At 42.0% G+C, this 26723-nt stretch overlaps 1 protein-coding gene across 3 annotated transcripts in view; it reads left to right on the top strand.

Moving 5' to 3' along the window:
- LOC143038818 (dTDP-D-glucose 4,6-dehydratase) overlaps positions 1 to 26723 on the top strand; it is a 101957-nt gene that overhangs the window by 23718 nt on the left and 51516 nt on the right. For all 3 annotated transcript variants that reach the window (XM_076208386.1, XM_076208384.1, XM_076208385.1), the window contains 2 exons: positions 2547 to 2720; positions 23366 to 23442. In XM_076208386.1, the coding sequence (XP_076064501.1) occupies positions 2547 to 2720; positions 23366 to 23442 (251 nt within the window). The remainder of the gene's footprint in view (positions 1 to 2546; positions 2721 to 23365; positions 23443 to 26723) is intronic.

Genomic DNA, 26723 nt, shown 5'->3' with positions numbered 1-26723 from the left:
AAGGGAGGTTCAGTGATGGTGGACTGGTTGGTGAGGTTATTTAATGTTTGCTGGAGAGAGGGTAGAGTACCGGAGGACTGGAGTAGTGCCTGTATAGTTCCTCTTTACAAGGGAAAAGGGGACAAGTGTGAATGTAGTAATTTCAGAGGGATTAGCCTGTTGAGTGTAGTAGGGAAGGCTTATGGGAGGATCTTAATTGAGAGGATTAGGAGAGGAACAGAAGGAGTAATTGGTGAGGAACAGTGTGGATTTAGGACGGGTAGAGGTTGTGTAGATCAGATCTTTGTGGTAAGACAAATATGTGAGAAAGCTATAGGAAAGGGGAAGGATGTTTTTTGGGCTTTTATGGATCTGGAAAAAGCTTATGATAGGGTAGACAGAAAGGCACTGTGGGAGGTTATGCAGATTTATGGGATAGGAGGAAAGCTTTTGGAGCTGTCAAGAGTTTTTATGAGAGTAGTAGAGCATGTGTTAGGATTAGAAATGGAGAGAGTGAGTGGTTTGAAGTAAAGGTGGGACTTCGTCAAGGATGCGTTATGTCGCCCTGGCTGTTCAACTTATACATGGATGGGGTGGTGCGAGAGGTGAATGCTAGGGTAGTGAGTCAGGGATTGGAGATGGTTAAAGAAAATGGAGAAAAGTGGGAGGTGAGCCAGCTGTTGTTTGCGGACGACACTGCGCTTGTGGCAGGGTCAGAGGAGGGATTGAGGAAGCTGGTGGCAGAGTTTGGGAGAGTATGTGATAGAAGAAAGCTAAAGATAAATGTGGGTAAAAGTAAGGTGATGAGATGTACAAGGGGTGAAAGTGGCAGTAGACTGGAAGTGAACATTAAGGGAGAGCGACTGGAGGAAGTGGATAGTTTTAGATATTTGGGTGCAAGTGTAGCAGGAAAAGGTGGAGTGAAGGTGGAGGTAGAATGTAGATAGAGAGAAGCGAGTAAATGCCTTGGTGGTTTAAAGAGTGTAATGAGGAATAGACATTTGGGAATGGATGCGAAGAGGAGACTGTATGAAGGAGTGATTGTGCCAACAGCACTGTATGGGGCAGAAACGTGGAACATAAGAGAAGAAGAGAGAAGGAGTTTGAATGTGTTTGAGATGAGGTGTCTGAGAAGTATGGTGGGGGTTACTAGGCTGGATAGAGTGAGAAATGAGGAGGTGAGGAGGAGAACAGGGGTAAAAAAGGATTTGGGAGATAGGGTTGATGAAAGAATATTAGGATGGTTTGGACACATGGAAAGAATGAGTGAAGAAAGACTAGTAAAAGAGGTATGGAAGGCAGATGTGGAGGGAGTGAACATGAGGGGACGTCCTAGGATGAGGTGGATGGATGGGGGTGAAGGGGGCTTTGGGGAAGAGGGGAATGTCTGTTGAGGAAGGAAGGGAGAGGACGGAAGACAGAGGTGAGTGGAGAATGGTTGTATATGGATGATGTTGTGATTGCATGAGGAGGAATGGGCGGGGGGGTGGGGGGTGGGGTAGTATGTGTGAGTAAATTTTGACGCAGCCCGAAGGGATTTCTCCCCGTCCTCGCCTTATATGCAAAGGGGGACGGAGAGGGGGGGGTCGCCGATTAAATGAAGCGGCCTTGCTGTGGATGTACTGTGTCTTGCGACACTGCTTCTGACCCAGGGCGGTGGGCAGGGTGCAGGGATGACCCGTCATCCAGGAGGTGCTCAGATGAGAGGAAGGGTGGGAGGGGTGTGGAGGGTATTTAGGGATGAAATGGGTGGGAGTGTTTTTATGCCTTTCCCTTTTTGGCTACCTCCCTTGGAAGGGGGAAAAAGCCTTGGTATATGTATGTATGTACTATATGATATGATGACATCTCCCCTACCCCCTATCCCCTTATCCATGTGAAAAAAGAAAGGAAAAAGAAAAATTATGTAGCATACAAGGAGGAACATTATTTTGGGTCTTGTCCTCTCTTCATCCATATACAACCACTCCATTCACTTGTATCTTTTGCACACTCTCCCTTTCCCACCTTTCATTTTGCATGCAATGGCCCCTTCACCCCAGTCTATCCACCTCATTCTTGGTCTTATTCAAAAGTTCACTCCTTCCACCTCTGCTCTCCATGTTTCTGGCACACAACCTAGAGTAAATTGAATACATCCAGGACAAAAGTACTTGCTTCTGGTGTTGGCAATCATTGAAAGGTTGAATAGTCACCAGAGCATTTATATTTCAGAGGATATGATTTTAGTTTAACTAGTATATTTTTTTCCATTATAAGGAACAAAATGAAAATGTACCCATGTATAACTTGAAATGCCCTCAGAGAAATGGAAGTTTTCAAGAGTTGTGAAGAGATGGGCAACTGAGCATAACTTAGTTAATGTAATAAACTATAGATAAACACAAGCAGTGATAACACAAATATTCTTAGTAATTGTTTTGTAGTTTTATATTGTGTAATGAGTAAAATCCATCCCCAACTTGCCTCTCTCTACACTAACTTCTTAGTGATTAGGTTAGATAGTGATTTAGTTGCAGTAACAATAGATGGCTACACACTAGTAATTTAATATTGTCTCCCAACAGGTTGTGGTTTCATTGGACGACACATAGTCAGTGAGCTGGTTGAGGATGAAAATGTTGAAAAGGTATGCATTGTAGACAAAGTGCCACCACAGATTGCATGGCTCAATGTGTATCACACCACCACCTTCAGCAACAAAAAGGTCTCCTTCAAGAGTGCCAATCTGATAAATCCAGGTATGACTAAAGTTTGTATCATGGCGTTATGCCAATTATAATAGCGCATATTTCTATGCATTTTAATTCATTAAGGGTAGGGTCTTGTTGGTCAGTCCAGTATCAGTTAACTATGACAAGAGTTTCAAAGAAACTTGTCACCCTCTTAGACTGCCATTGGTCCTCCATCTTAATTATGTTGTGGTTTTCTGTACTGCTGGAGCTGAACAGTCCATGAATGTGTGTTTGATTGTACTTACCTAATTGTAGTATACAGAAAAGAAGCAACACTCGTTGGGTCCTATCTCCTGTTCTCTAATTTTCTAATATACCTAGGCTCAAATTCATGTACAGGTCCAACTTAATCTGTATTCTTGATTTCCAATTATCATATTTAAATTTGAGCTTAGGCTATATCACCTAAGCTATTCCACATATTTATGCATCTATATGGAAAATGTATTTCTTCACATCCTTTATACATGTGTGGTCTTTCTTAATTTGCTCCCATGACCTCTTACAGCTCTCCCATCTTTAATCAGATTTCTTCTGTCATTGAAATCTATCCCTTTTAAAAAGTGACCTGAATACTGTAATCATATCACCTATTTCTCTTCAATCTTCCAAAGTTGGCAGGCCCAGTACTTAGTCTTTCCTCGTATGGTTTATCTGTCAGACTGAGGACCAATTTAGTTGCTGCCCTTTGTATTCTCTCCATCTTGCTTATATCCTTCATTCTATAAGGGGACCATACTACTGACACTTCCAATCTTGGACGGATCAGAGTTTTGGCAAGTTTTCATCATATCTTCATCCTTTCAGGTGGGACTTCATGGGATGACGATACTTCATGTGGGCATTCTGGGGTGACAATTCTTCATTAATTTTATTTTATTTTATTCTTATTTATTTATGTATTTTTTTATGATTTAACATCACAAACTCCTCCCTATTGGAAGGCTAGGACGGTGCCCCTCACAGAGGGCTTTGTAGCACAATTCTTCATGTGACCCCTTTAATCTTCTGCAGTAGTCCATATGTCTCCCACAATCCTGCTGATATGCCTGTCAGGTGACATATTGTCTTTTATCAAGACTTTCTCCTCTTTTGCTTTCATAATGGGTTCACTTCCCAGGGAATAGTTTAAGGATGGCTTTTTGCTGTTATTGTCCATTTCCAGTACTTTGCATTTTTTGGTAATGAGTTTCATTTCCCATTATTGGCTCCATGCAAAAATAGTGTCCAGATCTTTTTGCAGTACTCTACCATCCTCCTCATTTTTCACTCTTCTCATGCTTTTTGTGTCATTTGCAAACATGTTGGCATAGCTTGTTGTTCCTTCCATCATGTCATTGACATAGGCAAGAAACATAATTGGTGCAAGCACTGAACCTAATGGAACTCTGCTGGTTACTGCTCCCCATCTTGACATCTTATCGTTTACTAGTACTGTCCTCATCAATTCTAGTAGTTTGGCACATAGTTCTCCAACATGCTCCAGTTTCCACACAAGTCAACTGTGAGGTACTTTATCAAATGCCTTGGCTAGGTTGAGGTACACAGCCCATCCACCTCTATCTCTCATGCAGCACATCAATCACTCTTGAGTAGAAGCTTAAAAGGTTTGACACACATGACCTTCCAGATCTGAAGCCAAACTGAACTGTCTGTCTGTCTGTCTGTCAGAATGTTCATCTCTTCAAGATACTTGGTTAATTGATTTTTCACAATCTTTTCACTTAATTCACTTTTGTTCTGCTTTGTGATACTGTGTGAGGCAACCTGGCATTGTTAACATGTCTGTTATATTTACTGTAGTGTGCTAGTTTATCATAAGTGATGTATGCAGTAGTTTGCTTAGTTCTGATCTGTTCTGCTTAGTCTCTTGTTTGTGTACTTGGAGTAAAGGGATGATCAAGAACTTGTTTGGCTCTATGCTAGCCATAGCTCAGGTTCTGAGAACCATGTGCCTATGTTTGGTGTGATAGGGAGGGGTGGTGTTGTATATTTCATTAGTATTGTTCTAAATCTTTTTGTGCACCTGTGTGTTGGTGGGCGGTCTTGTGCAGTGTGATGGGTGGTGTTATTGTTATTTAGTGGATACTAAGTACTGTCTGTAGTACATGTTGAGGTGATTATGGATACTTGATGCTCAAGTCTCTGTCAGCATGTGGTGGTCTGTGTCCAGTCTATGATTGTTCTTGGTGCATTGTTTTGTGGGATCTGTAGTCTGGTGCTGTGTGTGATAGGTACTGCCTGTGCTGGGCTAGCATAGTCTAGCATGGACCTTGTGGGATATTTATTAGCTTGGTGTCATTCACATCTAAGGCTGTCCCTCAAGTGAATAGTCATCTGGTGTAATTATTCAAACACTGAGACAAGTAATGTATGTTTCACATGGGGATCCTACCAGACAGATATCACTTTAGATCATCTCCCTACTGCCAGTCTGAAACCCATCATCAGGTAGGAATAAACACCATTACTCGATCAGTTGTTGCCTTGAGTTTCACTAAGTGGAAATTTCACAGCCCCACACTAATTGGGAACAGTCCTTGGAACCTATTGCAGATATCTCTGGGAAGAAACTTTGGGTGTCTGTGGTGTGTCAGTGTAGTTATCTTATTGTAGTGTACAGGAATGGAACAATGCTCATTAGGGCCTGTTACCCACTCTCCAATTTATCATGCCCAGTCTCGTATTCATGTACTGTTCCAACTTTTTATATATCCTCGATTTCCAATTATCATATTTAGATTTTAATTCTTATATTGTTTTAGCTTGGGCTATATTACCTTCCAAGCAATTCCAAGGATTGATGCATCTTTTTGGAAAACTGTATTTCATCACATGCTTTTGATACATGGTTTTTCTTAATTTGTTCCCTTGACATCTTAAAGCACTCCCATCCTTGATCAATGGATCTCTTGTGAGAATGTTTCTATGTCACCAGATGAAAGTCGTAGGTTGAGGAGAACAGCTGCCAGCTCTCCATGTGTGCAAAAATGCAAGAAATCTAGTTGAAGTTGATAGATCCTGGGATCCAATGCAGAGACCAAGTGTCAAGAGCCCCTCAGGGCTGCACCTCATGATGTGGCTGAGGGGGGCAGGGGGGGTGGTTGATGGGTTTTGAAAATGGGGCCCATTTGCTGTCCTGTCTTGTGGGACCACGACATACAACAAGTAACCATCATTGGTCCCAACAGCAGGCACCAGCTCTGGGTCAGTGTGCATGCATGTTTGTTTGTATGTTTGTCCATCTTGCTTCCACTTGTTCTTTCTCTAAGTAACTCCCTAACTAGTTCCCTTCATTAGGAGAATAGAGTGCATAACTTTGAAGCAGACAGCCAATATCTTAGGGATTTTTGGGACATCTTTACACACCAGTCATGCAGCAGTCTCGTTGAGAATAATCACTTGTGACAAAGGAATGGTGAGATCACTTCTATCCCTCCATTCTGCTGCCATAGCCCAGTCTCTCCATTTCCACTTCTGACTCCACCTTGTTGGCGTCATGTTGTCTCAAATGGTACAGGGGTGCGTTCTACTCTGGGCCAACAAAATATTCTCTCTCTCTCTGTCTCTCTGTCTCCCTCTCTCCCTCCCCCCCTCTCTCCCTCTCCCTCTCTCTCTCTCTCTCTCTCTCTCTCTCTCTCTCTCTCTCTCTCTCTCTCTCTCTCTCTCTCTCTCTCTCTCTCTTCTGTCTCATCTCTCTCTCTCTCTCTCTTCTGTCTCATCTCTCTCTCTTCCTCTCCCCTCTCTCTCCCTCTCCTCTCTCCCCCTCTCCCCTCTCTCTCCCTGTCCCTTTCCCCCCCTTTCTTTCTCTCTCTCTCTCTCTCTCTCTCTCTCTCTCTCTCTCTCTCTCTCTCTGTCTCTCCTCTCTCTCTCTCTCTCTCATTTTCTCTCTCTCTTTCTCTCTTTCTCTCTTTTTTCTCTCTCTCTCTCTTTCTCTCTCTCTCTCTCTCTCGCGCGCGCGCGCGCACGCGTATGGTTTCCCATCCCATTCCCACGACTATTGACCGAGCAGTCCCATCTCCCTGAGGAATGCTATGGATGGTTGGGACAGAAGTTTCCCAAAAATCCCTTTTAATGTATATGTTGTGTTGTTGGTGTGCATAATTGTGTACAATGTAGTCTTCCATAATGTGCTGTATAGTATGGGGTGAAGTGTTACATCCTGGACAGTTATCTATAATACAGTCATCCAGCCACCTCTGGTAAATTAGAAGGGGTGGATGGTGCCCACACCTCAGCCTGGCCAGGTGGACTCTGTCTTTTTTTTTGGGGGGGTGGGGGAAGAAGATTCAGAGGGATCAGGGGGTATGGCATGCAATGTATTGTCTTTCAGTTTGTTGTTGGAGCAGTGAGTGATGATGATGGATATGCCTTTGGAGGCTGGTGTCTGGTGAGTATGAAGGGAGAGGAGAGTATTTGTGTGATATATAGGCACTTAGGTGTCGTTTTGATGTTTCTTGGCACGTGTGGGTGTTGTGTAGTGGGTGTACTATGTAGAGGCTGCTGCAAGTGATTGTGTACCTCACATGTCAAGGTGATCCTTGACTTAGAGGACTTTCATTTCATGGTTAAAATGGTCTGTAGGTGTTGTTTTTGCGCAGCCTGTAATTGTCTTTAGGGCTTTGTTTTGTATGATCTGAAGGGTGTTGAGGTGTGTCTCACTGAGATTAGGTGCCCATGCAGGACTCACATAATTCATCACTGAGTGTATACTGTAATAATAGTTTCTTTGTGCTGTCCAAATGTTGTTCCAACAATTGATTTAAGCATGTAAAATCTAGGTGTGTATTTAGTCCTATGTTTGTGATGTGTCATTTGAATGACATAGATTATTATGTTATACCAAGAATCTTGGGTGTGTATGTGCGTGTGTGTGGTATGAGAGTGTTGTTGGTATAGAGGTGTGGTATGTATTTGTGTTCCGCTGTCCAATTGGTTAGAAGCATGGCTGTAGATTTGGTTGGGGCTGTTTTCAGTCTATTTGTAGTGAACCAGGTATTGAGTGTATCAAGGTATGGTTGTAGTATTTCTGCAACTTTGTCTGGATTATGGTGTGTGCATGTAATTGTTATGTCTTTGTAAGGAGATTGTATTTCGGAGGTGTTGGGTGAGTATATTGTGCATATATAGATTCAAGAGTGTGGGGGATAGAACTGATGGTACAGTACACAATCCATTATCTGAAACCCTTGGGACCAGTCGTGTTTCTGATTTAAGATTTTTTTTTTTTTTTTTTTTAAGAACATTTACATATTTGCATATGAATACTCACAAATAAGTGGGATAATGAAAGACTACAAATTTTGTACAGCTCACTCAAAGAAGCTGCCTTGAACCTCCACCACAGCCTCCAGGGGGAGAAACCTGCAGCATGTGGCCTTCAGTGTCCTTCAAGATACACCTGAACACCAGTTTGATCCTGACAAACAGCTCGTCCTTGATGTTGCAGGCAGTGCTATTGGAGTCTTTTTCAATTGTATCCCACATATAATAGTCCATAGGGTTGCAATCAGGCAAGTTGGGGAGCCAGATGTTGGAACTGGTGAAGTTGTAGAAGTTGTCAGGTGTGACACAGAGCTGAGTCCTGCTGCCATACATATGGTCTTCCCACAGCCACCCTCTCCACCCAGCACTTGACAACAGTGGACAGCAACTCAATATAGCCATCTGAAGTGAGTCCGAGTCCCTCTTCAAAGATGTGGGGCAGCATGATGTGGCCTTTGCTGGAAACGCACCCAAAGACCATCACAATTTGTGGGAACTTGGTCTTCATGAAGTGCGGGACTTTGTGTGGACTGTAGGCTAGCCACCTGTTGTTCTGTGTATTGTGCAACTTGTCCTGGCAAAAGTTCTTCTCATCTGAACCATAGAATCCACAGCTTGAGTTATTGAGAAGTTTCTTGGCTTTCATAAGATGGTTCTCTTGGGCCTTGGTGGTGAGTAGTTGGCCCTCTCACCTCTTGTATGAGAAATAGCAAAGATCCTCATTCAGCACTTTTTTCAAAGTCACCATGCTGCCCATCTCACTCGCCAAGGTCTGCATTGCCTTGCCTGGATCTTGCACCTTTTTTTGTGTAAATAAATTTCCATAATCTTCTTCACATTGTGTTAAAATTCCATAACTGTACATACATACATATACCAAAGGCTTTTTCCCCCTTACAAGGGAGGTAGCCAAAAAGAAAAAGGTATAAAAACCATTCCCACCCACTCCATCCCTAATACACTCCACTCCCCTCCACCTTCCACCCTCCCTCTTATCTTGGCACCTCCTGGATGATGGGTCAGAGGCAGTAATGCAAGACACAGCACATCCACAGCAAGGCTGCTTCATTAAATCGGCGACCCCCCCCCCCCTCTGTCAAATTTTTCTCACACATACTACCTTGCCCCCCATCCCCCCACCCATTCCACCTCATGCATCACATCATCATCCATATACAACCATTCTTCATTCACCCATCTTATGTCCTCTCCCGTCCTTCCTCAATAGACATTCCCCTCTTCCCCAAAGCCCCTTTCACCCCATCCATCCATCTCATCCTAGGTTGCCCCCTCATGTTCACTCCATCCAGATCTGCCTTCCACACCTCTTTTACTAGTCTTTCTTCACTTATTCTTTCCATGTGTCCAAACCATCCCAATACTCTTTCATCCACCCTTCTCCCAACTCCCTTACCAAAATAAAAAAAGCTATTAAAATTCAAAACCCCTCAGTGACTTTTGGGCCACCCAGTATGTGTGTGTGTGTATTTACTTAGTTGTATTTTACGGGAAGGGGAGCTATGCTCATGGTGTTCCATCTTTATATCTCAAGTGTCTAGTTTGCTCTTAAACTTATGTATGTTTTTTGCACACAATATTGTTTTGTTCAGTTTGTCCTCAGGTCTCTTCTATAACTATTCTTTTTGAGTTGCTTTCCATGTCATCTTGTGTTTCTCTTGTCCCAATTTAATAAGTCCTCTCTATCAATGATTTCTGTGCCATTCATGATTCTTCTTTGTTCCAAAGTTGGTCATTTCAATTTAGCCAGTCTCTCCTCATATGATAGGTTTGAAAGTGCTGGGGCCATTTTCGTGGATGCTCTCTGGATTCTTTCAATTTTCTTTATATTCTTTTTGGTATTGGGTGACCATAGTGTTCCAGCATACTCCAGTGTAGGCCTTATTAGTGTGACTAATATTTTTTTAACTCTTTCTTCGTCTAAATAGGTAAAAGCCACTTTTATTGATCATAACAAATTGTAGGATTCTCCAACAATTTTGTTTATTTGTTTATCAGGGGACAAGTCATTTGAGATAATTACTCCCAGGTCTTTTTCTACTCAAAACTAATAGATATAATACAAGTACAATAGCTAAAATATGCAAAAGAATTATCAAAAGTAGATGGATTAAGCATCTGGAAGAAAATAAGATACTGAATCCAAAACAATTTGGACTTGGACAAGGAAGATCATGTGCCACTAACTTGATTTATTTTTACTCAAGCCTAATAGACATAATGCAAGAAAGGGATGGATGGGCTGATTGTGCTTTCCTAGATTTACAAAAGGCATTTAATAAAGTACCACGCATAAAGCTACTAAGAAAACTCAAAATAACAGGTGTGCAAGGAAAGTTACTGAAATGGATGGAAGATTTCTTGAATGGGAGAAAAATGAGGGTGGGACAAAACCTCAACCTGGGAAGAAATGATAAGTGGAATCCCACAAGATTCTGTATTAGCTCCAATAATGTTTGCCATATATATAAATGATATGGATGAAGGTATTGAATGTTATATGAACTTCTTTGCAGATGACACAAAACTACTAAAGAAAGTACAGAAAAAAATGTGAATTACTACAGATCTGGACAAAGTCTAGGAATGGAGGCAAAAGTGGGAAGTAAACTTCAACATTAAGAAATTTAATATAATGTAGTTTGAAAAAAGTAAAAATAGAATATCAGGGCAATATGAAATAGGTACAAAGTTAATAAAAAAAGATAGCTTGGAAAAGGACCTAGGAGTAATTATTAACCCCTTCCATATGGTGCCGCCTCAGTAGGCGGCATGGGGAGCAAGTGGATACGCGAGGCTGCCATATCGGCGTCTTGATTATATTTATTGTAGTTGTCCCTGCGTAACTGACATACTTGCTTTACTGGCTTCATCACATTTTCTAAGGTTATCAAAATTCACGGGTGAAAGAGAGAACGATCAATATAAGCGGTGACTATTTTTTATGATGCGAGTATTATTACGCAACATCGTACGTCTGGCAGCTAATGCTGCCTGCGAGATTTTGGCCCAGAGTGAAGTGGTAAACAAAAACATGATACCAGACAGGCACATTAACTAAATAGTCTGAGAAACTTACAATTTACTAAAATCAATAAAGGTGGCCTGTAACTACTTGGATGACGTAGGGTAAAGAAAATATTAGTCACACTGCTAAGACCAAGATTGGAGTACACTGTGACACTATGGGCACCCAGCACAAAAAAGAATATAAAGAAATTGGAAAGAATCCAAAGAGCAGTGACAAAAATGGCACCAACACTTTCAAAATTGACATACAAAGATTGTCCAAACTCAAACTACCAACCATGGAACAAAGAAGAGAAAGAGGAGATCTACTAGCCATTTACAGAATCATGAAAGGCATAGAAGTCCTTGACAGAGAAGACTTATTAAAGTGGGATAAAAGAAAAACAAGAGGACATGAAAAGAAACTCAAAAAAGGATAGCTATAAGAAAGACCTGAAAAAGAATAGTTTCCCACACAGAGTGGTGGACGTCTGGAACAAATTGGACAAATCAATAGTATGTGCAAAAACCATACAAGAATTTAAGAACAAACTAAATGCTGAAAAATACAAACACGGGTCACTACAATTATAGCTCCCTTCCCATAAAATACAACTAGGTAAAAATACACAAACACACACAGACGTAATGGGAGTTGCGGAGACAAAATTAAAATGTCCACAACCATTAAATACTATGGGACAAGGTCAATACAACAATTGGGCAAAAAATAGAATGGAGAAACAAGGTGGAGGAGTCATGTTTTTGAGTAAGGAAAGTTTAAATGTGACAAAGATAACAGAAGGAAATAATAATGTGGAATTGATTTTGATTTAAGTTGAAAATAGAGACATGAAAAGTAGAAAATTTATAGTACTGTATTTTTCGGACTATAGCCCGCACTGTTATATGACCCGCACCCCCTTACACCTTAGTGAAAATCCACACAAGACCCGCAGTCATATGGCGTGCACAGCAGTGTAGATCCGACGATGTATACTACCCATGCATGGGTGGCCACAGGCACAGCTCACGGCTGTTGTTGTTACGGCCGGCAGTTGACGTGGTGATCAAAGTAATTTCAAAGCTGAGGCTTTTTCTAAATTTTCTGTTTCATCAATGCTTATGTGATTTATAAAAAAAGATATATGTTTTCCGATATTGGCAGGTTTCTTGGAGATATCTTGCTTTTCAGGATTCATCACACGTCAAAGGCCGACACGTACGTACACAAACTCACAATTTGGTTTCTGAAGCTGCCACTAGATGTAGTGGTAGCTTCGATGAAAGAGGGGTGATCTCGAAAGTGTGCAACTGATCGTACGATGCCTTTGCGATTCATGATCATGATACCAGCATTCCTCCAGTCCTATTTATTTCTGATTGTGATGAAGATGAAGAATAACCAACAAATTACATTTCAATATATTTTATTGCACTTATATATATATTACAAAGAACCTTAATTTGTGTAAATAATACCATAAAACCCTGTTTGGTTGTTTACCAGTAATTAATCAATCAATTGGTTTATAAATGCCATACAAAGACTGGTAATTAATTATTAAACCAAACAATTTCCAATGGTTAGTTTTCAATAGAATAGAACAATAATAGAGCACATTACTGAACTGTTATGAACAGAGTCAATGGAGCACATCATTATTAGAAAAAAGCACAGTCAGTGATCACAGATGACAGTCAATAATGTTTATTAAGGCGTATCATCACTCACGAAGCCATTGAATTCCTCATCCTCTGTATCGTCATGGAAGAGGTTGTGGCATAAATCGGCCAATTCTGATGCAGTGACCTCATCCGTTTCCATTTCGGATTCGTCCGATTCCTTTTCCGAGTCGTAGCATGCATCGAACATTGCAGGATGGCACATTTCTGATTTACGGACACCGTTCTGAATAGTCGATTCTTTAATTTTCTTCCATGCTTGAACGACCCATTCTGCCACTTGAGCGTAAGTAGCTCTGCATTGTCTACCAGTTTTAGTGAAGGAATGTTTGCCCTCCACCATCCACTTCTCCCAGGCAGCACACAGTCTGTCCTTGAATGGCGACACACGATGTTGGTGTTGGTACCAGTCAGTGTTGTATTGTATGTTCATGCTGTTTAGTTAGGCCTGTTTTATTTGTGATAATGCCTTTATTAATAACAAAAGCATGTAAAGAGGTTAAGATACTGACAAATCCTACCTTCTTTTTGTCGTTTGTCTCGATCGTGCACGCTGTATTATGACATTGATCAACTTTCATTCGACGAACCCAGTCGGTCCTCCCGCAAATCCCCGATCCGAGAGGGCACCCAGCTAAACTAATCGTTCAATTTTTTTGACTGCATAAGAGGGCAATTTCTAATCGGAATCCACAGATGACCCGCACCCCCGAATTTTGACCCCTTTCTGAGGCAAAAAGCTGCGGGTCATACACCGAAAAATACGGTAATATATGTGCCCCCAAAAACATAGTCTTGGACAGATAGTGATCATTCTAAAATACTGGAAGACACAAATAATGCATTAATTGAATTATTGAAAGAAGGAGGAAACATAGTAATTATGGGTGACATTAATTCAAAACAAATATGTAGGGAAGAAATGACAGTGAAAGGTGGAGAAGAACTTTGGGGAAATACTCTACTGTACATGACCATTGGATATTGACTTGATGGGTAAAGGAAAATACACATATATACATATACCAAAGGCTTTTTTACCCCTTACATGGGGGGTAGCCAAAAAGAAAAAGGCATAGAAACTACTCCCACCCATTCCATCCCCTACATACTTTACTCCCCTCCACCCTATTCTATCCCTCTCATCTTGGCACCTCCTGGATGATGGGTCATCCTTGCATACTGTTTATTGCCCTGGGTCAGAAGCAGTGTTGCAAGACACAGCACATCCACAGCAAGGCTGCTTCATTAATTTGGTGAACCCCCCCCCCCTCCTCCTCCATTCCCTCATGCAGAAAAGGAGAAGACGGGGAGAAATCCGTTCGGGTTGCATCAATTTATTTCTCATACATACTTCCTCACCCCCCCAATTCCCCACCCACTCCCCCTCATGCATCACAACATCATCCATATACAACCCTTCTTCATTCACCCCTATCTTCTGTCCTCTTCTGTCCTCTCCTGTCCTTCTTCAACAGACATTCCTCTCTTGTAATGCTCCTTTTACCCCATCCATCCATCTCATCCTAAGACACCCCCTCATATTCACTCTTTCCAACTCTGCCTTCCTCACCTCTTTTACTAATCTTTCTTCTCTCATTCTTTCCATGTGTCCAAACCATCCTATACTCTTTCATCAACCCTATCTCCTAAGTCCCTTTCCACCCGTTCTCCTCCTCACCTCCTCATTTCTCACGTTATCTAGCCTAGTAACCCCTATTATACTTCTCAGACATTTCATCTCAAACACATTCAAACTCCTCTCATCCTCTCTTATGTTCCATGTTTCTGCCCCATACAGTGCTGTAGGCACAATCACTCCTTCATATAACCTCTTAGCATCTATTCCCAGGTATCTATTTCTCATTACACTTTTTAATCCACAAAGGCATTTACTCGCTTCTCTCAATCTACATTCTACCTCCACCCCCACTCCTCCCTTTCCTGCCACATTCGCCCCCAAGTATATAAAACTATCCACTTTATCCAGTCTCTCTCCCTTAATGCTTACTTCCAACCTGCTGTCACTCTCTCCCCTTGTACATCTCATCACCTTACTTTTGCCCACATTTATCTTCAACTTCCCTCTTTCACATATTTTCTCAAACTCTGTCACTAACTTCATCAGTCACTAACTTCATTAATCCCTCCTCTGATCCTGCTACAAGCACAGTGTCATCAGCAAACAACAACTGGCTCATTTCCCACTTTTCTCCATTTTCTTTAACCATCTCCAATCCCTGACCCACTATCATTGCATTCACCTCTTGCACCACCACATCACTGACGAAGTCCCACCTTTACCTCAAACCATTGACTCTCTCCATTTCTAATTTTAACATAAGCTCTACTACTCTCATAAAAACTCTTGACTGCTCTTAACAGCTTTCCTCCTATCCCATATATCTGCAGTACCTCCCACAGTGCCTTACTGTCTACCCTGTCATAAGCCTTTTCCAGATCCATAAAAGCCCAAAAAACATCTTTACCTTTGCCTATAGCTTTCTCACATTTGTCTTACCACAAAAATCTGATCTACACAACCCCTACCTGTCCTAAAACCACACTGTTCCTCACCAATTACTCCCTCTATTCCTCTCCTAATCCTCTCAATCAAGACCCTCCCATAAGCCTTTCCAACTACACTCACAAGCTGATCCCTCTGAAACTACTACACTCACACTTGTCCCCCTTTCCCTTGTAAAGTGGAACTATACAGGCACTCCTCCAGTCCTCTGGCACTCTACCCTCTCTTAAAATAACCTCACCAGCCAGTCCACCATAACTATACCTCCTTTCTTCAGACATTCTGCGTGGCATCCATCCAACCCAGGTGCCTTACCTGCTCTCATCATCTTAACAGCTGCTTTCACTTCATCTTTCCCTATTTCTCCTCCATTTTCCTCACTCATCACGGTCATTTTCTTAGCTCTTCCCACTGCAACTACCTTTCCCCTCCCTATCCTCCTTCACATTTAGCAATTCCTTAAAATACTCTGCCCACCTTCCTCTCACTGCCTTCTCTTCCATTATCATCTCTCCATTTGCACCTTTTACCTTTTCTTCTCTACTTGATTTGGCTCCTCCTCTTTTAATTTCTTTCCAAACCATCTTTTTATTACTTTCAAAATTTTGTCATACTCTTACCCCATTTTACATCTGCTCTCCTCTGCTTCCTTTATCTTATGCTTAATTTCCCTTTTTACTTTGTACCTCTCATACAAAGAGGTATGGAAGGCAGATGTGGAGGGAGTGAACATGAGGGGACGTCCTAGGATGAGGTGGATGGATGGGGTGAAGGGGGCTTTGGGGAAGAGGGGAATGTCTGTTGAGGAAGGAAGGGAGAGGACGGAAGACAGAGGTGAGGGGAGAATGGTTGTATATGGATGATGTTGTGATTGCATGAGGAGGAATGGGTGGGGGTGAGGTAGTATGTGTGAGCAAATTTTGACGCAGCCCGAAGGGATTTCTCCCCGTCCTCTCCTTATATGCAAGGGGGGACGGAGAGGGGGGGTCGCTGATTAAATGAAGCGACCTTGCTGTGGATGTGCTGTGTCTTGCGACACTGCCTCTGACCCAGGGCGGTGGGCAAGGTGCAGGGATGACCCGTCATCCAGGAGGTGCTCAGATGAGAGGGAGGGTGGGAGGGGTGTGGAGTGTATTTAGGGATGAAATGGGTGGGAGTGTTTTTATGCCTTTCCCTTTTTGGCTACCTCCCTTGAAAGGGGGGAAAAGCCTTGGTATATGTATGTATGTACCTCTCATACAATTCCTTTGTCCTAATTTGTAGCCAATCTATGAATGCGTTTCTTTTCTTCTGCACCCTTCTTTGCTTCCTCATCCCACCACTCGCTACCCTTCCTTGTTCCACACACCATCTTTGCACACCTTATAACTCCCACCTTGAACCATCCCCAAACCACCTCCACTGTGTACTTTCAATCGTAAATATAGATTTTAAATGTTTGTTCATAATTTCAGCCATTTCTACATCATCTATATATTCATTATTCCCTTGACGCAGTTTCATTATTTCACATTTATCTTTTAGTTTGTCATTCACATACCTGTAGAACAGTTTTGGCTGGTCCTTGCAATTTTCTATTATGTCCTTTTCATAGTTTTTTTTTTTTTTTCTGTATATTTTTATATATTTCTTAGTTTAATGTATATTTGCCACCTTTTTTAATCTTTACCAGGCTTTGTTCCTTCTATATTTAGCTTCATTACATTTTTTGTTGTACCAGCACGTTATGTAGACCTGTTCTTGTTTCTTCTGTTGTACGTATTTGTCTATTCCCTGATTATGTATATTTTTAACCTCTTCACTCTGGGGCACATCGCACGTCTGGCAGCATTAGCTGCCCGACGTGTGATGTTGCGTCATAATAATCGCATTATAAAAAATAGTCAGTGCTCAATCATTCGTTCTCTTTCACCCGTGAATTTTGATAACCATAGAAAATATGATGAAGCCAGTTTAGAGAGAATGGAGGTTATGTAGGTACGACTACAATAAATATAATTAAGACGCTGACGTCGGCATCATCGCGTAACCACTTGCTCCTCATGACACCTACGTAGGCGTCACCGTATGGAAGTGGTTAATATGTGCCATTTCATTTAAGAAATTTTCCCAGTTTGCATTTTGAAAGAATTTTCTGAGTTTCTCAAAATCCATTTTGTTGTACATTAGTCTTCCTTTTCTGTTTCTCATTTCTTCTTAAATCAAACTGTTCTTTTAGTTCAAACTCTAGTATGTGGTCACTCTTCCCAATTGGTATCTTGTAATTCATTTTGTCCATGATTTCAGGCTCTAATGTAAATATTAAATCTAGCCTCAACAGTTCATCATTGTTTCTATACCTGATATTTTCCTTTACCCATCGAGTCAATGTGTATTCAATGGTCATATCCAGTAGAATATTTCCCCAAAGGTCTTCTCCACCTTTCACTGTCATTTCTTCCCAACATATTTGTTTTGAATTAAAGTCAACCATAATTACTATGTTTCCTCATTTCAGTAATTCAATTAATGCATTCTTTGTGTCTTCCAACATTTTGGAATGATCACTATCTGTCCAAGAATGTTTTTGGGGGCACATATAATACTACAAATTTTCTACTTTTCATATTTCTGTTTTCAACTTTAATCATAATCAGTTCCACATTATTTTTTCCTTCAGTTATCTTTGTCACATTTAACCCCTTCCATACGGTGCCACATACGTAGGCGGCATGAGGAGCAAGTGGATACGCGAGGCTGCCATATCGGCGTCTTGATTATATTTATTGTAGTTGCCCCTGTGTAATGACATACTCTCTAAACTGTCTTCATCACATTTTCTATGGTTATCAAAATTCACGGGTGAAAGAGAGAACGATCGATATAAGCGGTGACTATATTTTATGATGCGAGTATTATTACGACACATAGTACGTCTGGCAGCTAATGCTGCCCGCGAGATTTTGGCCTGTACTGATGAGGTTAAACCTTTCTTAGTCAAAAACATGACACCACCCTGTTTTTCTGTTCTATTTTTGCCAATGGTTATATATACCTTGTCCCACAGTATTTAATGGCAGTGGACCTTTTAATTATGTCTGGTTTCTCTTAACAGATAGTCATTTAATTCGTTTAGTCCTGAAATCATGACTTCTGTTAGTATATGTGTGTGTGCATATGTGTATGTATAAGTAAATACAGTAGTAGTCAATTACAAGACTTCCTTAATTTTAAAGCTGATAAATCTGCGCTGAATGGCCCTATGGCTCCAGTGCATGGCTAAAGGCCATAAATCTTACAAATCAGTCAACCCACATGCTCCACTCCCATGCACCCACTCCCTTTATTCTTGGTTCCTCCTGGATGATGGGTCAACCCTGCATCTCGCTCACTGCCCTGGGTCAGAAGCACTGCAGCAAGACAGTATATCCACATCAAGGCCACTTCATTTAATCGGCGACCTCCCCCCCCCCCCTTCTCTGTCCCCTCACATAGAAAAAGAGAAGATGGAGAGAAATCATTCAGGCTGCATCAAAATATCATTCACATATACTCCCTAACCCCCATCACCCACCCACCCTCTTCCATGCATCACAGCATCATCCATACATAACCATTCTCCACTCATACCTATTTTCTGTCTTCTCCCTTCCTCAACAGACACCCCCCTCTTTTTCAATGCCCCTTTTACCCCATCCATCCATCTCATCCTTGGTCACACCCTCATGTTCACTTCTTCCACCTCTGCCTTCCACACCTCTTTTACTAATCTTTCTTCACACATTCTTTCCACGTGTCCAAAACATCCCAATACTCTTTCATCAACCCTATCTCCCAACTCCCTTTCCACCCCCACTCTCCTCCTCATCTTGTTTCTCACTATTCATCCTAATAACCTCAACCATACTTCTCGGGCATTTCATCTCATACACATTTAAATTCTTATGTTACATGTTTCTGTCCCATACAGTGCTGTCAGCACAGTCACCCTTCATACAATTTCCTCTTAGCATCCATTCTCAAATGTCTATTTCTCATTAAACTTTTTAATCCCCCAAGGCATTTACTTGCTTTTCTCAATCTACATTCTACCTCCACCTCCATCCTCCCTTTCCTACCACATTCACACTCAAGTATCTGAAGCTGTCCACTTTCTCCAGTCTCTCTCCCTTAATATTCTCTTCCAATTTACTGCCATCATCTCCTCTTGTACATCTCATCACCTTACTTTTACCCACGTTTATTTTCAACTTCCTTCTTTTGCACACCCTCTCAAACTCTGTCACTAACTTTCTTAATCCCTCCTCTGATCCTCCTACAATCGCAGTGTCGTCAGCAAACAAGAACTGACTTATCTCCCATTTTTCTCTCTTTTCTTTAACAATCTCCAATCCCTGGCCCACATTATATAGTAATGTACAATTTGTAATAACAGGCCATGGCCCCCCTAAATTCTGGTCTACGGGGCTTGGGGATTATATATTAGCAGAAATCTTATATTCTAGAGTTCTGTCCCCTCATTCCCACAGATGTCAAAGTTTGTGTGTAAAATAGTGTTTGGAAGATTTCAAAGGTGTTCTTGGAAAACGTTATTTTATGTGAAATGGATGGAAGGTCTTTGAGCAACCTTTCAGTTGCCAGATATTCCTGTTGACATCTCTTGTTTGTTGTATATTATTTCCTCCCTTTTTCTGCTCTTGTAAGTTTTATTTTGACCTTTATATTCAGAAAAATAGTTGTTAGTATTTGTTAGGCTGGTTGAAGGCAAACTCTGATGGAGAGAATATTTGTGTATTTAGAAATGAATGTTGGGTACCAGTAATGATAGCTTGCTCTCTAAGTGCAAGAAAGTGGGGGAGATATGGGGAGGAAGATGATGACAGAACATTTCAAATTGTCCCAACTTGGTCTGTTTGCAGGGGAGGGAGGTGAGAAAGCAAGGAAACAATGAGCCAGCTCACTGTGTGTTGCTCAGAGGTGATCTGAATCTTCGGCATTCATCTGGTCTTTATATGCATGGACAGGTCATGATCCATGCCCTTAATTGGTGCAAGGGCAAAGTCGATGTATGGGAAGTTGGATGCAAAATGTTACACTGCTGACTCATGAAGACAGAGGGTGTGGGAGGCTGGTACTACACATGAGCTCCTCAAAGAGTTCAATGTTCATCATCACATGGTCAGGTGAAGCCCTAGTTGAGCCATTGGTGGGACTGATGCTGGTACTGCATATGAGTGCCTTAAGGAGGCTTTGTCCCACCAGTGGGCCTTAACCACTTCGGTACGGGACTTAAATCTCGCGGGCAGCAGCCAATGCCAGCCGTATGACGTGTCGTAATAATAATCGCATCATAAAATATAGTCACGGCTTATATCGATCGTTCTCTCTTTCACCCGCGAATTTTGAAAACCACAGAGAATGGGATTCAGGGCGCATTTGGGAGAATGTAAAAACACAGGGGCGACTACAATAAATATAATCAAGACGCCGATATGGCAGCGTCACGAATCCACTTGCTCCTCATGACGCCTACGTGTGCGGCACCGTATGGAAGGGGTTAAGGAAGTTTTGGTTGAGTCATGTGGCCAAGCATCACATGATTCATGTGGTGGGGCCCATGAGTGATTCCCATGGGAGCCTCCTGGGTCAAAAGTCATGGGATGGGCCAGAGAAGAGATGAGGATGGGAGAAGTGAGGTCCAAGGAGTGGGGACTAGAAGCGAGGGAAATTTCCTAACATGACCTCTCGGAAGTTGACACTGGGAGTGAAGTCATGCTGAGCCTTGACAAGAAATCATTTAGGGAGATATTTTTATGACGTGGCCAGAACTTGAAGGTGGGAGTAGAGATGCCATCAAACTGCAAGGGTAGCAGTAGGTGGGCATTCTTTTGCCATAGGGTAGCAAGCCTCAGAATGCTTGGCTAATCCTCTGGGACTGGAGTTGTTCTGTATGTCTTGGGTGACATCAAAGAGGTTAGTGCATCTCAGGAAGCTGCTCAAGGGATTTCTGGAACGAGTCCTGGGATCATGTCATACGTTGGCATTGGTAGTATGGTTGCAATATCTCCCTGGAAAGACAGACACTTGAGAATGGTCGTGGTTAGTGGGTGGGGTGTTAGGCCACCCAGGGCATTGTGGACTTGACAGTTGAGGTTGCTAGTTGTTAGATTTACAGTAGTTGAGGTGCAGGACCTTGTGATCTTAGTTGATCATGTGGATGGGTCAAGGTGGGGATGCTCACAGCTCTAGTTTGCTAAATGATCTAGTGGCAGTAGGCCACAAATATATCTGTGGTAGGCAAGAGTGTAGGCAGTCGATCTGGTATGTGAACTGGCAGGCAGTGGCAGCAAGTGATCTGGCAGACAAGGGGTGACAGTTGATCTGGCAAATAAGTGACAGCAGTTGATCTGGCAGACAAGTGGTAGCAGTTGAGCAGTGACATATCTGTGGTAGGCAAGAGGGAGTCAATCTAGTAGTCAGCAGATTACCTGGCTGTTGGCAGACAACCTAGCAGGCAGGGACACCAGTTAAGCTGGTGGGCAGGCTAGCTGGTAGATGGCAGACCTGGTAGGGAAGCTGGCAGTTGTACTGGCAAGCAGCAGTGGCAGGTGATCTGGCAGATCAAGTGGTGGTAGTCGAGCAGCAGGCAAGCTGGCAACAATTGAGCAGCAGGAAGTGGTGGTAGATGATCTGGCAGATCAAGTGGCAGCAGTCAAGCAACAGCCAGTATGACAGACTAAGTGGTGGCAGATGGCAGAGCTGGGGATCAGGGCCCCAAACATTGGACAGCCAAATATTAGGCTGGTAATCTTGCACCCACATAGGGTGGCAAATGTTAGGCATCACTTTTAGTGTGAGAAAAGGGAAAGGGGAAGAGACAGCAAGGGAGGTGATGACTGTACTTCAAGTTGTGTCCCAACTTGGTCTCCTTGTGGGGGAGGGAGGAGGAGGAGAAAGTAACAGAGCAGCAAGCCAGGCTTACTGTGTGATGCTCTGAGGTAATCTGAGTCTTCGGTGTTCACCTTATCTTTATATACTCAGGCAGGTCATGACCTGTGCCCTCAACCATTTTGGTACGATGACACCGATGTAGGCATCATGAGGCGCGAGTGAGTACATGAGGATGCAGACGTCTCCGTATTGCTTACATTTTTTTGTAATTGTAGACGAGTTACCCCCAGATTCTGTGAACTAGTTTGACCATGTTTTCTGCATTTATTATTACTCAGAGTTAACCACTTTGGTACGGGACTTAAATCTCGCGGGCAGCAGCCAATGCCAGCCATATGACGTGTCGTAATAATACTCGCATCATAAAATATAGTCACCGCTTATATCGATCGTTCTCTCTTTCACCCGCGAATTTTGAAAACCACAGAGAATGGGATTCAGGGCGCATTTGGGAGAATGTAAAAACACAGGGGCGACTACAATAAATATAATCAAGACGCCGATATGGCAGCGTCGCGAATCCACTTGCTCCTCATGACGCCTACGTGTGCGGCACCGTATGGAAGGGGTTAAAGAGAACAAGCAATACAGCAGTGACTTTATATTTTATAATGTGAGTAGTGTGATGTATCGTACATGTGGCAGCCAATGCTGTGCACGAGAATTTGACTTGTACTGAAGTGGTTAATTGGCGTAAAGGCAAAGTTGATGTGTGGGAAGTTGGATACAAAACATTCTTATGCAGCTGACTCACAAAAGCAAGATATGGGGGCTGGTACTGCATGTGAGTTCCTCAAAGAGTTGATTGTTCATCATTGCATGGTCAAGCAAGGGTCTGGCTAAGTCATTGCTGGGACTGCACACGAGTTCCTCAAGGACGCTTTGTCCCACCTGTGGGCCTCAAGGAAGCCTTGGTCGAGTCACATGGCCAAGTGGCATCATATGATTCACATGGCTAGGCCCATGAGCATTCCCTTGGCAGCCTCCTGGGTCAAAAGTCGTGGGATGGGCTAGAGAAGAAGTGACGATTAGAAGTGAGGACAACTTCCTAACAGTATTCATTTTCATTTCTCTTTGGTGGGTAGCAGCAATTTTCAGTATACATTTTTCTGGTTCCATTCTCCTACTCTAGCATAAAATGAAATCGTCATGCCCATTATATATATTAAGTCTAAAATTTGGATACATTTTAACATCAATTTTCCTTTTTATTCAGGTTCCTGTGAGTCTTCTTTTGGAGATACAGAATGGGACTGGGTAATAAACGCAGCAGGAGAAACAAAATCAGGCCAGGTATGAGCTATCTTCATTAGGAATTATCTCCACTCTCACCCACCCAGACAGCTTAATCTAGAGTACACATAGACTCCTTGTCTGAAAATGCACAGCAATTACATATTGTGCTTATTATATCAGTTTTGTATTACCTAGTATGGGAAGGCTAGATAACATACATATTACCAAAGGCTTTTTCCCCCTTACACAGGAGGTATCCAGAAAACAGACCTAAAAACCACTCCCACCCATTCCATCCCCTACATACTCCACTCTCCTCTACTCTCTTCCCTTCCTCTTATCTTGGCACCTCCTGGATGACGGGTCATCCTTACATCTTGTCCACTGCCCTGGGTCGGAAGCAGTGTCACAAGACACAGCACATCCACAGCAAGGCCGCTTCATTAAAGTGGCACCCCCCCCCCTCCATCCCCTCATGCAGAAAAAGAGAAGATGGGGAGAAATCCCTTTGGGCTGTGTCAATTTATTTCTCATACATACTCCCTCACCCACACCCCATCATGTATCACAGCATCATCCATACACAACCATTCTCCATGTGCCCTTATCTTCTGTCCTCTCTCATCCTTCCTCAACAGACATTCCCCTTTTCCAGTCTTGTTAATGTTTACTCACTAAATAGATAATAACCCAGAAGAGTAGGGAAGATCAGCTAGGCAGGATGAGAGTGCATTTTAGCTATTGCCTCTTTTTTACTTAGTATCAAAGTTGTAAGATAAGATTAATAATTACTGAATGTTATAATATTGCTTTTATCAATATTGAAAATTTGCAAATGTATCAATAATGGAAGAATGGATTTTTTGGTGATTTTCTCATGTGTTTTTCACCAGGCAAGTCATGTTTCAGACACCAATAGTAATCTGCTAACATGTTTTTCACCCATCATCCCTGATACCTTTCTTTCGTAGTGCGAAAGGCTTGGTGGAACCTTTCACCTTGTTTTTTGCTGTAGTCCCCATAGTTATCAGGAAAATAATCCAGATGCAATCATAGAAAATGCATATTTACTGACATATATGCTCCCAGAGCCTTAAAACTGCATCAGTTCTTGAACATTGAACATGTATGCTGAACTTCTTTTGTTTCCAAGGAAATTGTTCACAACTGATTTGAAGGCTTGTCATGCATTCCCCTGTTTCACTCATTATTCTATTGAACTGTTCATTCTTCATTATGCTTCTAATCTGAGGGCCATCAAAAATACCTACATTCAGTTTTGCATTACTGACTTCTGGAAATGTATGCCTTATGAAAGCAAATGCTGGACTTCCTTTATTGATGGCCTTGACAAAATTCTTCATCAATCCAAGTTTATATGAAGAAGTGACATAGAAAATTGGCGAGGGTTGACTAGTGTGAGTCAGGTGGAGTGTTTCTCTAGATGGCCATTCACTAGTTCGTAGTGTTTGTCATCTGCTCGGCTAACCCACAGACAGAGAAAACATAGGTATTTAGTGTAACCTCCTTGTATTCCTAATATTAGGGACATAACCTGAAAAGAAATTATGTAAATATCATGAAATATGAGATAAAGGAGATAATTGAAATATGCAAGATCAAATTACACTGTGAAAACAAATAAAATGAGTCTTTTTACCTTTAAGTATCCACAAATCTTCCAATTATGGTGACCATACTTCAGAGCACTAAGATTTTTATATTCTCATAACTCTGTTAATTGAACTGAATGTATAACAGGAACAGATGCAATCTTATTGCCAATGTTTAAAAGAACAACTTTCAAACTTTGACTGAATGAGTTAATGAAGTCTCCATTCCACTGGACTATAAATTAAACCCAAGGGTTCAACTAGTCCTCCAATATCACTGCAACATACTAATGAAGAGTTGTCATGAAGTGAGAATTTTTTTTTAAACTTCTCTTGTGATGCCAGAAATGTTTAGTGCCTGATGCAAGTAAATTGCTTTTGTCAGGGTGTGATCCAAGTAGCTGGGCAGACTCTTTTGATAACCCAAAAACCCTTGTTAAGTCATTCAGCTGTGCTTGACTTAAAGGCTTTGGTTGGATCTCATCAGGGATTGGAGATTGATACAATGCAGAGGTGTCCACCTTCAAGCTGGGTATTACTGTCTTCAACAATATCTGTGCCCTTTGGTACACTTGGTACAGGAATTTCTGGGCCATGAAGCACTGGTTTTCTGGCAAATGGGATATCAGGATACACAAGATGGTGTAAGAAATAGAAATGGAGAGAGTGAGTGGTTTGAGGTAAATGTGGGACTTCATCAGGGGTGTGTTATGTTGCCTTGGCTGTTCAATTTATAAATACATGGAGTGGTGCTAGAGGTAAACATAAGGGTAATGGGCAAGAGATTGGAGATGGTTAACCCCTTCAATACGGGCCAAAATCTCGCGGGCAGCATTAGCTGCCAGACATGCGATATTACGTCATAATACTCGCATTATAAGAAATAAAGTCACTGCTGCATTAATCATTTTCTCATTCACCCATGAATTTTGATAACCATAGAAAATATGATGAAGCCAGTTTACAGAGTATGGAGGGTCACTCAGCTACAACTACAAAATAAATACAGGTAAACGTCGACTTACGATGGCATTAGGTTTCGATAGAGCCATCGTAAGACGATCTCATCGTAAGTCGATCCCCACTCTGTTCCGTGGTCACTGTACCTAGCCTACCTGTATATTAACCACCAGAGATACTGAATATAGCTTATTAAACATGTACAGTAGTTTATTTAATTATCTTTATCCTTTTTACCATATTGAAACACTATAATATGTATTTTCAGTACGGCACTTAAATCTCGCGGGCAGCAGCCAATGCCAGCCGTACGACGTGACGTAATAATACTCGCATCATAAAATATAGTCACCGCTTATATCGATCGTTCTCTCTTTCACCCGCGAATTTTGAAAACCACAGAGAATGGGATTTAGGGCACATTTGAGAGAATGTAAAAACACAGGGGCGACTACAATAAATATAATCAAGACGCCGATATGGCAGCGTCGCGAATCCACTTGCTCCTCATGACGCCTACATGTGCGGCACCGTATGGAAGGGGTTAAATTATCATATCGTCGTCGTCGTCGTCGTCATCGTAAAGTCGAACAATCGTAAGTCGCGGCCATCGTAAGTCGACGTTTACCTGTATAATCAAGACGCCGATGTCGGCATCCTCGCGTACCCACTTCCTCCTCATGACGCCTATGTAGGTGTCTGGCGCTGAATGATCATTTTGGTCCCAGTATCTGGCCGTCAGCCAAAAACTCATAAAATCAATCA

This window comes from Oratosquilla oratoria, chromosome 25 (assembly GCF_046742065.1).
Source record: "Oratosquilla oratoria isolate Oo_2021 chromosome 25, ASM4674206v1, whole genome shotgun sequence".
In the NCBI taxonomy this organism is placed as follows: Eukaryota; Metazoa; Arthropoda; class Malacostraca; order Stomatopoda; family Squillidae; genus Oratosquilla; species Oratosquilla oratoria.
The sequence above is the reverse complement of the archived record's forward strand: the minus strand, read 5'-3'. Positions and strand labels throughout refer to the sequence as shown.